Here is a 15,016-nt window from a genome sequence, read left to right on the forward strand (position 1 = left end):
CATACAAATAAATCTTTATGATATTGTGCCGCAGAGGGCGCAACAAGGTAAACAACGGTGGCAGCATGAACTCGCTGCAAAAGAAATGAGAAAATCAATTGGTTTGGTGTGCAGTAGTGTATGTACACAGAAGAAACGCTGTTCAAACTACCAGCTCGTTATGTATATATATACACCCGCTTCCGCCATTTATTTTTATTTTATATATATTTTTTTTCTATCATTTTTTTTTTGTTGTTGATTGTTGTTGTTGGTGGTGGTGGCGACCCCTTTTTTTTCGGAGCTCTTTATGGAAACTCGGCGCATTTGATGAGGTTGAATCCATTTCCCCTTGTGAGACCGGACTCCCCCTCCCTACCTCTCTACCCACACCCTTACACACACCACACACACACATTACACACTAAGAACGAAAAAATGAGAAAATAAAAGGGAACAGAGCTATTACGACTACCGCTATACTACTACACTTTAGCTATTGAAGGAATCAACGTTCATAATAGACTTCATGCAATGGAAACACACACAAAAAGGGGAGAAAAGGAAAATGGGGAAAAGAAAAAAAAAAAAAAAAAAAATGAAACGAACGTGTAAGACAGTGGCGGCGCACTTTCCTGAGTCAACAGAGTCAATCAGATAAAAAAAAAATTCTAAATGAAAGAGGAATTGAAGAGGCGCAACGACAGGCGAAAGAGCAAAACTCTCGGCGGCATTTGTTTTGGTTGTACCTTTTAAAGCTTTTTCTTTTTTTTTTTTTGATCAGCGACCACTTGTTTTCCTTTTTTTCTTGTCGAGTGCATAATATAGGGACAGCAAATATGTAAAAATAGATTCGACTGTCTCTCTTCAAAATCTCGTTGGCCGTTGCATTTCCCTCTTGGTCTTTCTTTGGCTACACATTTTTTATTTGATATTTTACCTCGTGATTATTTGTGCATATGCGTATTGAGCGGTTCGTGTGTGTGCCATACGGTCCAAGGTCCCCCCATTTTTCGTTTAAAACGTAGTCGACACATTGACGTAAGGATAGCAATTATCTATTTTTTGTTGCTGTTGAGGAGTTGCCCGCTTTTCCGTGTGTTTTTACCGGCGCTTTTTATTCAAGAGAAACACACGGAAGACGGAACTAACATTTTTTCTTTTCCCCCTTCCATTGTGTGTGGATGCATGCCGCGTCGTCCGCCCATGTGTGTGTGTGTGTCGCCGTACGTCGTCGTCGTCAAAGCAAATGATGGTTGTCTGTCATCGATGAATAGTCCGAAAAGAATGAAAGAAAATATACACAATAACAACGATGGGTCCCCCCTTCCTCATTCAGTTTGCCTATACTCCCCCCCTTCTTTTTTAAAACATACAATCTAATACGTCTATATTGACGCGTATATGCAAATTAATTGATTTGGCTGCCTCCCGCTTTGGGTAAATATATTCTTCGAATCATCCTTCAATAACAAACTCCCTCGATCAAAATCCTATTCTTCTTCCTCCCTACCCTTTTATTCCTCTCTTGTAGCGAATCGGGAATAAAAGAGGACAAAATAAAAAAGAAGAATGAGAAGAAGAGCAGGAAATCCATTGATTACGTTCTCTCTTTTTTTCTTCTTCTTCTTCTTCTTCTTTTTTTATTTTTTATGGCTTTATTCTTCTCTTTACCTCTGAGCGCTGTTGGACGCTTTAGAAACATTTTGTTCGGTATCATTTGTTTTGTAACATTGTGGGCCCATGAAACGTTATCCCTCTTCGTCTCCTCTAGCACAAGCGCGCGCCCTCGTTTGCTGGTTATCCTTTTTTTTTTTTCTGGAGCCGCAATGCATGGGCACATATACTATTGATGGGAAACTATTGTCTCGTTTCTTATGATGACTAGTTTTTTGTTGTTGCTCTTGTGTGTGTGTGTGTGTGTGTGTGTGTTTGCGCTTGGAAAGTGCAGAATGTCGTGCGTGGCCCGTATTAAAAGGAAAAAGACGGGCGTTCGATGCAACAATGCCCGCGCCTCAACTCGCAGTTATGACCATAAGAAACACACAGACGTCGTATCAACTGCTAGTGGCACTGAACGGTCCGAAGCCAATCAATAGAATTGATCGAGATATTCTTATTCGTGTGCAAAAAAACGTGTCCAGCAGAGAAGGGAAAGTTCAGATGAGTTGGACTCGTTATCCGCATATGTTCCGTGATTGTCTTTCGCCTCGTTTCCCTTATGTCGTCGAAGAGAAAGGGGCGACTAATGTGACGATGAAGATGGAAACGAAAGAAAAGAGAAAAAAAAAACTGACAAAACTAGTAGACCCTAACCGATTGTGCCATCCTGTTTGATCAACTAAAATTCCGACAAACGTTTTTTTTTTTTTTTTTTTGTTTGCTTGGTGTTATCACAACATTTGGCCAACTAACGCGATAATTCAAGTTTTATTCTACGTTTAATTTTTTGTTTGTTTATTTGTTGTTCTTTCCGACGTATCGATCTCAATCCGGTTCGATTGAAGTCACTTTCTTTTTGGCCGAAGAGACCAAGAAGACACGGGGTCGATTGATTAGCTCCTATAATAAGTTGATGACCCGCACAGAACGGACCGGATTGTCTCGTTTTCCCCCCATCACCCATCCATTTCGGCCTTTTTTTTTTTTTCTTCTTCTTCTTCTTCTCCTCCGTTTTTGCCTTCCTCTTTTTATCCTCACTTTCAACGTTCAATCTTCATCTTTCTTGACTTTGGCTATCGAATGTAAAATGCTGTCCAGCTGTCTGCACGCGGAACGTCAGGCTCCTCCTTCAGTCGTAGGGCAAAGAACTCTTTTTGTGGTCCTCTTTTCCCCCCTCTTGATCGTAAATCGTTCTTCTCGTGTCTCCACTGAGCTGTTTTTTTTTTTTTACCTGCTGATTGTGAATTAGCGAGAGCCGCACCAGACCAATCTTATGCTTCTTAACTAAAACCCCAGCTAGAACAAGGAAAAAAAAAAGACGGACAGAAATTTCCTCTCAATTTACTAACAGTTGTAACCCATCGTATGACTTGACTGATGTATCGAAACAATGGTAGAAAAAAAAAATGGGGAGGTATAAGATGCCGCGTTTGATGACCCTGTGGTAGAATGACCTGGGCCCTTTTTAAACTTCATCAACTTGTCGATAGATTCATATGCCCTTACACAGACGGTATAGACAGAAACACAAGAAAATAGAAAAACTCATTGTCGGAATGACTTTTTTTTTTATGTTTAAAAGATAATTGTTACGAATCGTCGAAAGCAAAAAAAAAAAGAAAAGGAACACACTCGAATAGAAATGTGGTCCGAAACAAACAAGGTTCAAACTATAGACTGTCAGATGTTGGAGGGCGGAGGAAAAAGAAAAAAAACCCAAGTGAGAAAAAAAGGGAAAAGCGAACACTGCTAACTCTGATGAGCTCGTTTTCTCTTCTATTTTTTCCTCTTACGTTCTCCTGGAAAAAAAAAAAAAAAAGGAAAAGATGAAGGAAAAAAAAAAAAGGGATGAGAAAGTGAAGAACAAGAAGAGCGAGACCTGGGAGGCAAATGAGAGCGCCACGGGATAGCAACCAAAGACTACGAGAGTCGTGGAGATCAACGGCGTTAGCCTTTTTGTTTTCGTATTTCTTTTTTTGTGGGGTAGAGTAGGAAGGGAGAGGGAGGAAGTTTGTTATTTTACAATTTTCGATTTGGGTTAGACGAGGGGGTTTCCTTCGTTTCACATGGCACGGCCAACCCCCAGATTTGTAGATAATCTAATGGGCACACGGAACCAGAAGGAAAATGTAGAGAGCAAAATGTTGTTCCTCTCTCAGTTCCTCCGCCTATACCGCAATCGCCCTCCACCCCTCTTCTGATGACGTTCGATTCCTTAAAGGAAAACAACAACAACAAAAAATCAGAGAAAAAAAAAACGAGATCTGTTTCATGTCCACTTGGAAAAGACACACGCAAGGCTCTTCATTTTACCCCGTATCAGAAACACATTGCTAATATTGCTATATGAAACCCTCGGCAACGTGAGAGATCTAATTATACAATGCCTTTCCAGCTGCCGTAGATCCTTAATAACTATAAACTGCAATAAGTTTGCTGCCCGAATGAGCTGTGTGGCAAACACCCATGCGTCGAAAGCAAACAAAATATACACGTCAAATCATTCGAAAATGTCCCTCCTGACAAAAACATGGTGATGCGACGTAGGTGTGATGGCGATCGTGGGAAATGAGGGACCCGATGTCCTCCAGCGATGACGTACCGGTCTTGGTCATCTTTATCAGAAGAAAAAAAAAACTTGGCGACGTGAATACGTTTGTGTGTGTATGTGAAGACAACGAGACACGCAGGACACAGTTAGAAGATTAAAAATAAAAAAAAATAAAAAAAAATAAAAATAAAAAAGAAAAAGGATGGCTAGCCAAAATTTGTGTCGAATACGAATGCATTTGGAACAGATGGCCTCAGTGAGTTTGTCGTTTAAAGAAAAAAAGAAAAACGAGCTATATTTTGTGCACTATATGGTTTTTGTTGTTTCTTCTGGGGGCGTGATAGGTAGCTATTTGAATCGGCGGTGCGACAAAGAGACAACGGAATGAACAAGGAAGCGCTGGAGCGTCAATACTCTATTAGAGAATGCAGATGGAAGAGAAAACGTTAAAAAACAACAACACCACCAGCAAAATAGAAAAACAAAATATAAATAATAATAATGTGAAAAGCCTGCACACGTTTATAGCAAGGCCGTGGAATCAGATTGGGACATGTTCAAACTTGACTATGTACATTGTACACATATCCGTATCGCGTTTAACACCCACCCATGCATAATGCACCGCACTTGATGTCGCGCTTTTGCGGTCTCTTCAGCTCACTTCCAATCTTCGGCCGCCCTACACACACACACACACACACACCAGAGCGTCGTACGTACATTATAAATAATGAATATAGTGTATACATATAAATAGCAGCGACGAGCGGAGGTTGTTGTCGCCTTGCGGTCTCTTCCAAAAAAAATCCGACCAACCCCCCTCGTTTTTTTTTCTCTTTTCTTTTTCAACTTATTTATTCTTTCTTTACCTCCATGTTGAGCGAACATTGTCCGAATGTACGCAATGGAGCGGCAACGCACGAGAGAAAAAAAAAAAAAATTGGATAAAGAACCGTGAAGGGAACGAATAAGAAGAAGAAGAAGACAAAAAATATGAAGCGTAGAAACGGGCAAGAAGTGATTGTGTATTCGGAAGGGTTTGCCGATCAATTTGTCATCGGCCCGTCGCCTCCATTGGTAATGCATGAAAAAGTAAAATAAAAAATAAACGGCAGAAGCAATGCTCCTACCGCAAATGCAAATACGGTTTGGCCGCGCCGTGTTATCCCACCGCTGTCGGCTCTCCGTTAGATGCAACCCGCCTACTTTCTTTTTCTTTCCCAAAATCTAGTTTGTTTTTTCTTCTTCATTTTTTTTTTCTTTTTTCGTTTGAAGCTGTCGATGAAATCCCTGTTCACCATAAAGAATAATGGGGGGTGGGAGGGAGCCTCTGAAAATGAAGCACACACGAGAAAAAAGAGGCGCCGGGACAGACACACACACACCAATCCAAATAGTCGCAAACGCGCGTAGCGGGTCAGCCCCGTTTCTTCTTCTTCTTCTTCTTTCAACGGCCCATCCACTGTATACAATACACACAGCGTGTGTATATTGTACGTAGCGTCTAATATATATAAACATTCGATGCAATCCAATGACGGATTGCCCTCCTGTCGCATTGTTTTGTTCAACCCCGGCACAGCTCTTTCTTTTTTTTTTCTTTTTTTTTTTTTGCTTTGCTTCTCTCTTTCCGCCGCTGCGAGTATCTATATAAGGAAACAGGTTTCACATTTATAACCACGTTTTAGATAGACAACAGCTTAAGAAGATACAGAGAAAGAGGGGAGGGGGGGGGGGGAGGAATATGGCACATAAAATTAGTGAGGAAAAGAAAAATACAAAGACCACTATATAGCCTTGTATATACATAGTGTTATACAGAGCGGCTTCCCTCTTCTATCTACCCTTTCTCCCTCCCTCTCTCTCTCTCTCTCTCTCTCTCCTATTTTCCAAGTTTGAATCCCGTGAAATCGATCAAGTGATATGAAAAGAAAAAGTAGGGAAAGAATAAAAAAAAAAAAAAAAAAACTGTGGGGGAGTGTGTGTTCTGATCGATTCGATTCAAAATTCTTCTTCATCGCCAGAAGCAGGACCGATGTGTTATGGGGGCTTCTATTGAAAGGCAATCATATGCATAATACCCCGTACGAAAATATACATACCGGCCCGTCAAGTCGCGATCCCAGCCAGAGTCCTGACGATTGCCGGATGATTACAGGGCCACAACAACAGCAACAGACACACACACACACACACAAAAACATATCCCTTTTACAACAATCCGTAACCCCCCCCCCCCCTCCTTGCGTAAGCGAACGGGAGGGGTTGAAAAAAAAAAAAAAAAAAACATTTTTTGTGTTGCTTTCACAGTTTGTTCGGACTGGCCGTCGTGATGAAGGGAGTGGGTTGCTATACGAGAGCGTCAGCAAAGATAGAAAATTGTTAATACAACTAAAAACGCACTACATTAAAAAGAAAAAAAACTCTTGCAACTTGTGGTGCAATGCTATGCAACACACCGGGAGAGAGAATCATGGATGGAAGTGAAATATAGAAAAAAAATAAATAAATGGAAATTGAAAAACTTTTGGAAGAAACAAAAAACAGCCGTTGTAAACAGATGAAAAACTGCGTTTTTATTGAGAGCGGGGGCATCAGTTATGCGGCGACGACGCTGTTGTCTAAAAGGAACGATGGCGAGATGAGGACGGCAGATATGCCCAGCACAGCTCAAATTTCTTTCTCTTTTTTTTTTTTTTTTTGTCAGATTTTTTTTTTTTTTTTATTCTTATATTGTTACGTTTTATTACCGTTCGATTGAACATAACGCTAGTCTTTTTCGTTCGTCAATGGTTACTCAGAAAGAATGGCCACCCCATTCTTTTTTAGTCAACATTTTTTTTTATCTGGAAATTTTCATAACTTGTTTTTTCCATTTCACAGTTTTGGGTTTTGTTTCCTCTAAATTCTTTCGCTGGAATGTTTGACATTGGAAGCAATGAACGCGCGCGTGTCGCACACACGTCAACACTTTATATGGTCGTACGGATAATATAACCCCCCTCCGTTCGTTCGACTTGGTTTGTTTTGACTTAGCCCTTGAGCAAGACGAGTCACATAGTAGATGAAAAGAAAAAAGTGAGCAAAAAAAACAAAACAAAACAAAACAAAACAAAACAAAATGTAGCCATTAAGAAATGGAATGGCATGATGGATACACGAACAAAAGAAAATATGGCCAAAGCTGCAGGCATTTCGAGGAAGGTTCACACGCGTTTGGCTGCGTGCGTAATCGATGTCGATTTTCAAGCTCGCGCGTCGTGTTTGCCGAAAAGATCGACAGCGAATCGAATGGAGAGAAAAAAAAAAAAAAAAAGGACACGTCCGCATTTGGGATTTCAAAAAAAAAAAAAAAAAAAAAAAAATTGAGCCGGTGGGAGAAGAGGGAGGCCCTGCTTGTTCAGTTTAAGGATGTCAGGAAGGGTGAAGCAGACAAGAGCGGGCACAAGCCTTAAAGCGTCCGTTCCCAACAATTGATGACAGATTGGTCCTTTGGACGCGTCGGAAATATGAAAAATAATCATCAACCATACCCCGGACGTAGAACGGGGTGATATGATACCACCAACCCCCCTCGATTTCCCTTTCTTCTGTCAACCTTTATATTTTTATTTCTCATCTCCTTTGTCCGATGATACGGTAGCGTAAGGACAGCGTAAAGCCCATCACCCCCCCCCCCCCCTGCTCCGATGGAAGGCAGGCTTTACATTGACGCAACGTATCGGGACGTGCCGCAAAAGATGGCAAAGCTTTGAATCCTTATTTTCATTTCGTCTCAGTTTTTTTTTTTTTTTTTTCTTCTCCGCTCTTTTTGCTTCGGCATATCAGTGAGGCGAGATCGTCCTGCCGTTATCCCGATTTTTCTCGAAATCTGTAATCGCTAGCAGACTGTGCATGTCGATCAGGCTCCAATGCGTCACTAAAATGATATATACTTTGTCATATTTGAACGAATTTCTTTGAAAATTTCACTTCGGTCTTTGATTTTGTCGTACCCCCCTTTTGAGCCTCGTATTCCTTGCATCGTCTCACCTCCGTGTCGTTTTTTAGTTTGATCCGATGAGGGACAACAAGTTTCCAATAGTCCCTATATCTATTTTGGCTTCTTCCAAGTATCCACCTCTCGTTTTTTTTTTCTTCTATTTTTGTACAAGAAAATATTTTTAAACACTTTATTATGCATTTCTCTTTTTCTTTTTTCTTCTTCTTCTTCTTACCAACCACATCTCCTGCGAGAGAGCCTTTTGCCTCTTCCCTCCATGTTGGGGGCCACGTTTGGTCAAAAGGGCCGGGCAGCGGGCATTATTATCACGATCGAAACCAAAAGAAAGAATGAAAAAAAAAACAAAAAGAAGAACCTAGTGGGGGGTCACACTCGTTGCCACGGTCTGTTGCTCCGACGAAGCAAACAGAAACAGAAAAAAAAAAAAAAAATAAATAAATATTAACAAGAATTTATTGTGCCAATTCCCAGTCCAGATTGATTAAAATATGTAAAACAGCTTAGAGTCTCACGGGCTAACGTACGGGGGGCGAGCCCAAGGATGAGATTCGTATTTCCCAGGGCTGGAAAAAAATAAATAAATAAAATAAATAAGAGAATGTAGGACTGATGTGCGAGCGGTAAAGAAACCGGGGCCATATAAGATGGGCGGAGAAGAAAAGAAATAAATCACGAAACACCTGCGTTATCCCTTTTGACATTCGAAAAATGGCACATGAGCAAACACAAGAGTTTTTTTTTTTTTTATTTTCATTCTTCCTGTTGATGATTTTGTCTTGATTTTCATTTTCTTTGTTCATTGTTTCATTTGCTTTCAATGTCTTCGAATGGTGTCTGAATTTTTTTGAAGACGTGACCACGTTAATTCTATTCAATTCGAATGAAGTAAGCAGGACCCATAGATTTCGATATTGTATTAGATAGTTAATTACATTACTTTGTTTAAACTCTGTATAAGTTTATTGGTACTATGTGAATTGATTTGCTAGCACCACCAACCTTTTTCAAAGCGTAAGGAAAAACAAAGAAAACAAATGAAACGAGTAGAAGAAGAAAATGAAAAAGATAAAACTTGGGGATAGAAGTCGTGGGCGAGGGGATTTGTAAAATGTCCAGTGATTTTCTGCTACTTTGTTAGTTCCAGGCCCGGCCGACCCCCGAAACGATCTCCGTTGATGGGTATCACTTCACCACAACACGACGTCTTAATGAAGATGAAGAAACCGCGTCTGGATAACGGCGACTACATGCCCTACGAGAACGGCCACAATACAGGTAAGAAATGGCTTCTTTAAAAAAAAAAAAAAAAACACAAACTCAAACAGATACCTCATTTCAAACTGTTAAACGGGGTATACAACAAATGCGTCCAGTGCCCCTTCAACCTCCCCCTCTCTCTCTAAACCACTTCACGCGATTCAGTCCCACACACAACTACGCCCTAGTTGCATAGATGCAACATTGTTAGATGCACCACCACCTCCGTGTGTGCCCTATAAATACATAAATAAATTGATGAGGGTTCGTTCCTTCTTTTTTTTTTTTTTCCTCATTGCGTCCCCTCCGCGTATTTACTTTGACCATTGGCTTTGCTTTCCTTCATCACGGCGTCTATTGCGATATCCTCCTCTTCTATTCTTTAATATACCTTTTGGCTTTCATTTCATTTCCTTTTTCTTTTCTTTTTTTTTTCTTCATTTCATCTCGTTTCTTTCTTCACATTTTGTTTTGTTTTCGGTTTGCTTTTTGTGGTCTGTTCTTGATGCCCTCGGTTAGTTGTTTTTAGGTGGTTGTTGACGGCGGCGGTGGTGGCGTCGCTTCGTTACCTTTTCTCTTTCATTTCTCTCTGTCTCTGTCTCTGTCTCTCTCTCTCTCTCGTGTTTTGTGTGTGTAACACACTGGGAAATAAGGCGAGTTTTTTTTGTTTTTTTTTTTATGTACCGCTGCTTTTGTTTTGGTCGCGCCTCGGTCCGGCAACGAAGTGATGGGAGAATTCAGACGATTACAATGACTTGACAGCGAATGCGGGGGGATACACAGTGGCGATACTGTGGTGATTCGGTTGGCGCCGCCATTTCCAATAGTCACTAGACGCTACCGAGAGCCAGACTCGTTCGTTCCAGCTAGTGCCAACCACCCTCTCTCTTTCTCTCTTGTCTACTCGGCCGATGCCACCCTTCTTCGTTCCCCCCGGAAAACAGATATTAGGCCCCAAAGGCGTTCTGTTACGAAAGAAAAAAAAAAAAAACGTTAGCCACGGTACGATGCACATTGCAGCATTTCCTATTTTTTCTTCTCTATTTTTTTTTTTTTGTCGAAAAAAAAAAAAAAAAAAAATGAAAAGCGTTTTTTTAGATTGCCCTTAATTCTGAAAAATGTCGACTGATTGCGTCAAAGGTCATAGCGGGGTCGTCGATTGAAACTGGTAACCCCTCCGCTCAGGCTCGTTTCCATCGCAAATCCTGTATAGCATTCCTTTTGTATAGACTTTGGTATACATTCGTCGTCACTCCCCGCCCCCCCCCCCTTTAGCCATCTTCTAACACGAATTTATTGGCCTGTCACTGAGACGATTGTTTGTAACTGTACATACGCAGATACGTAGTGCGCCTACACACACACACACACCTATGTTAAAAACGAGCAGAGCAGTAGGGTGTTTGCTTACGTTTACATACTGTATGGCCACGTATTGTGTATTTATTAAGCGAGTCGAGATTTCAGACCGTACGACATCGAGTGTATATAATATAAACAGGAGATCTATGGATTGCTCACCGATGGACCTCACGTGCCGTATTGCTCTCTACTGGACACAATAGACCTAACCCTAGTGGCTCTAAAACCCAATTCATTCGCAGTTGATTGGAACTTTGTCTTTTTCCATCGCATAAATCTTATGCCTCTTCCGTTGTTCTCACGGCTCTATTACGCAAATGACGGGGGGGGTTCAGGTTATGTGACACCACAATAACACCGTTCCACAAAAAAATAAAATAAAATAAAATAATGTCAAAGTCTAAACTGGACATTGTTGAAAAATGCGTAATTAAGAAATAGCAAAGAACGGATAGGGGGTCGGTTGCGTGAATAGGGGACGTTGGTCACGGCGAGCCTAGAGCGATAGCCAGGAGGTGCGTGATTTCGTAAAGGGACGCATTTGGAGAAGCATTTAGAACGAACAAGTGACGGCATAGTCGTGATTGGTCGGTTCCCCTGGCCTTCCTACTTGTATAGTTAGGCGACGATGTTGTTGTGGTAGTTACTGGCGCACAATGGATTTCATTAAGGAAAGAAACCTCGTCGATGAATACCTCCAACAAACAAAAACAAAATTCAAAAAAAAAAAAAAAAGAGAATGAAAAGAGAAAAAAAAAAAAAAAAATGGAAATAAAACGGAGGGGGGAACAGATAAGAAGAGGATGAAGAATAAAAGAAAAAAAGGGGCCAGGACCTTCCTACTACATTTGAAGGTATAAAGAGATGAAGATGGAGATACACAGACTTACGCCGCGCGTAAAGGTAAAAAAAAAAAAAGAAAAATGATAAGGGAATATAGCAAGAATTGTTGAAAATAAAATGAAAAAGAGAATAAGAAAAGGAGGATGTTGAAGCGAGGGAGGGGGGTTATTCTTCCTCGCTGTTTGAAGAATGTTCCGCATCAAGAGAAACAGAAGTCACGGTCTGCAACTGTTTTTGTGGTAGCCACAACAACGGACAGCAATAGTAACAACAGAAAGAGCAGCAGCAACAGCAACAACAGCAGCAGCAGTCAGTGAGTCAGGAAGATAAAGACGGCGCCGACGGAGAGAACAAGAAGTCCTGCTGAGAAGCCGGCCGTCCCCCGCCCACCTCACCCCCCCCCCCCCTCCTTCCTCATCCAACCGCCCACAACACACGGGTCTTTTTTTTTTTTTTTCTTGTCTTTTCTTCTTCTTGTAGAGGACGCCTCTCCTAACTGGGACCCCGCTGTCACGCCATTCAGAGCCAACAAATGCTACAAGAAAAAGAAAACATAACTAGCCTATGTTTTCTTTTTTCTTCGTGCTGCTGCTGTGCATTCAAAGATAGCGATAGAGCAGCAGAGAGTATTGTGTCAGATTTATTTATTTTTTTTTTTTTCGATTTGTAGCCCAGCTTTTGGCCTAGTGGGGTAGACTGGTAGCAAACGTCAAAATATTATTTAAGAAAAAAAAAATAAGATGCGATTGCCGACAGGGCGGCCGCTCGCAGCGAACGAACTATACAAGGCCATTAAGCGAAATAAAAATGTATTTTGTGTGTGTGTGTGTGTGTGTGTGTAACTCGTCTTAATATTTTTACCTTCTCCCTCTCTTTTTATTCTTCTCTCTGTGGCGCCTATAACTTCAGAATCAAAGAATAAGTTCGTGGTCTTTCTCTCGAGACAACAAAGACCTTTTTATGTAGCGATTTATTTTTTCTTGTTTCCCTTCAACGTTTATTTTTTTATTTTGACTTCTTCTTCACGTTCTGTCTACTATTGACTCGTGAAAAAAAAAGAGAGGGGAGAAGAAGAAGAAGAAGAAGAAGAAAAAAAAAAAAAAAAATCAACCCGCTGGCAATTGTTTCTACATGCCGCGCTTGATTGTTGATCCAAAAGGGCAGGAACGTTGGAGGGCTCGTAGATCATCGGTCGCAGCTCTAACGTAGCGCACAACAGCCACACGGCGTATGCTGGCCCCTGCTCTATGATTAAAACAATCGTGTGTTTGCATCGGTGAGAAAGAGAGTCGAATGTCGATAAACGTTCCAAACGTCCAAACCGGGAAATTTCGTTTTCCTTTTTCTATCTCTCTCTCTCTCTCTCTCTACGTACGTATATGTTTTACGTAATATATACAATACATGAACACAAACTCCCTTCTCGGAATCTCTTGATTTCCAACGGTGCCGTTTTCCATTCCCCCACTCCCTTCCCTTTAAATGTATTAAGGAAAAAAAAAAAAAAAAAAAAAAAAAAAAGAAAAGAAAAGAAAATTAAAACAGCTTTTTGTTGATGTTTTGGGGTTTTCATGGCAATTGATTTCCGCCTAAAAAACGATATGAAAATGGAAATGTTTTCTTTTATTTGAGTAAGAAATCGCTGTTCGCTCCCGGGCTTACGGACGGTTTGCACGCGTGTTATTACAACGTTGGCGGCTCATGTACGCAACTCTGTGAAAAAAAAAAAAAAAAAAAAAAAATGCTTAGTTAATTGAATTTTATCCCTTTGTCATTTGGGCAGAATCGCGTGGCATGGAAAAGTCGCCACTTCTCGCCAATGGTTACAATCCGCCGCCGACACATCTGAATCCGATGCAATTCATGGCTCTGAATCACGCGGCCCAGCAGGCTGCCGCCGCCGCCGCCCAGGGGGGGGGGGGGGGGGGGGGGGGGGGGGGGGGGGGGGGGGGGGGGGGAAGGGGGGGGGGGGGGGGGGGGGGGGGGGGGGGGGGGGGGGGGGGGGGGGGGGGGGGGGGGGGGGGGGGGGGGGGATGAAAAAAAAAAAAAAAAAAAACTTGTCGATAACATTAGGTCGTGATGTCAATTCGAACTCGGTAAAAGACATGGTTGGAAAAAAAAAAAAAAATAGTAAACTAAATCACCTTATTGCAAATGCACTCGGCTTAATTCCGGCGCTCAACCCGACCCACGTACTCCCCGCTGCCGTCATCGATGTTTGACGTATAACGCCTTTCATTTTTTTTTTTTTTTAATGCACGGCCTATATAAAAAAAAAACAAAAAAAAAAACACCCGAGCTTTGGTGTCAGCCGTGATTAAGATTATTATTTATTTATTTTTTTTTCATTTTGTGCGAGAAACATTTTTTTGACATCGCCATCATCATCGTCTACCTTTTTGTTTTGGCGTTTCGGGGGGAGGGTTTAATGCAGCCATACATACTTAACAGAATAACAGACTGTTATAGATGTGTGCGCGTGTGGGTTGACACGGAGCCTACGCCTACACAAAAGTAAAATAAAAGTTCACTGTTTTTCCTCGATGCACATTGGGAAGGGAAAAAAAAAAAAAAATCAAGCAAAAATGACAAGTAGAAGAGGGTGAGGTACACTGGGGAGCGTGAATCAGATGCATAGAGTCATGTGGGGAAGAACGGGGGAAGGAGGGGTGGAGATAGAAAGGGCATTCAGCCTCTTTTTCCTTTCCGCCTCATCAAGAAGCCAAATGCAATTTAAGCGGTGCGGAGGATGTGAGCCGACTCGCTGACGAGTTAAAGCAAAAAATGCGAGGCAGAACAACTGGAAGCGCAGAGAAAGAGAGAGAGAGAGAGAGAGAGCAATCAAATTGTTCCTTCTTTTTCTTCGTTGTCTGCTTCATCGGGCATAAAGTCATGCCCACCGCCGGGATCAATTCTCTTCGTCAATAATCCAAGTGGCTTAACTAACTCAAGAATGGAATCCCTTCTCTATGTTGCTACCTCATTTTTCCAGCCGGGCATGCCTTTTTTTTTCTTTCCCCGTCCATTTCTCTCTCTCATTAAGAGTCTGCCTCCATATAAATTGCAATATTGTCGTCGCTCCCACTTAACTAACCATCTCATTCTTCAACATGTGCTCAAACATATGCTGATCCTCCTCCCTTCTCATTTTTTTTTTTTTTCCCATCCCCGATGTTCGTACGTTGTTTAGGCCTGGCGACAGTTCACACAACAAGCCGGTCGATCTGTCAACACAAAGAGCTTCACTTTTGAAGAGAGACGGGCCAAATTAGACTGTGCGGCTTGTTGTAATGTTTGTCTCTCATTTTTGTCGGGAAGAAGAGGGAGGGGGGGAGGGGGAGGATGAGGAGGATGAG

The 15,016-nt window shown here is 41.6% G+C and overlaps 1 protein-coding gene across 2 annotated transcripts in view; it reads left to right on the top strand.

Moving 5' to 3' along the window:
- The window catches only part of LOC132088134 (dachshund homolog 1-like), a 29,448-nt gene extending 15,734 nt beyond the window's left edge, over positions 1–13,714 (top strand). Inside the window, exons 2-3 of one of the 2 annotated variants that reach the window (XM_059496106.1) lie at positions 9,337–9,473; positions 13,444–13,714. In XM_059496106.1, coding sequence (XP_059352089.1) covers positions 9,337–9,473; positions 13,444–13,697 — 391 coding nt within the window. In that variant the 3' untranslated portion in view covers positions 13,698–13,714. The remainder of the gene's footprint in view (positions 1–9,336; positions 9,474–13,443) is intronic. The other variant, XM_059496107.1, reaches the window with a different exon arrangement.
- Positions 13,715–15,016: the final 1,302 nt, after the last annotated feature.

Source organism: Daphnia carinata, chromosome 7, assembly GCF_022539665.2.
Source record: "Daphnia carinata strain CSIRO-1 chromosome 7, CSIRO_AGI_Dcar_HiC_V3, whole genome shotgun sequence".
Taxonomy (NCBI): Eukaryota; Metazoa; Arthropoda; class Branchiopoda; order Diplostraca; family Daphniidae; genus Daphnia; species Daphnia carinata.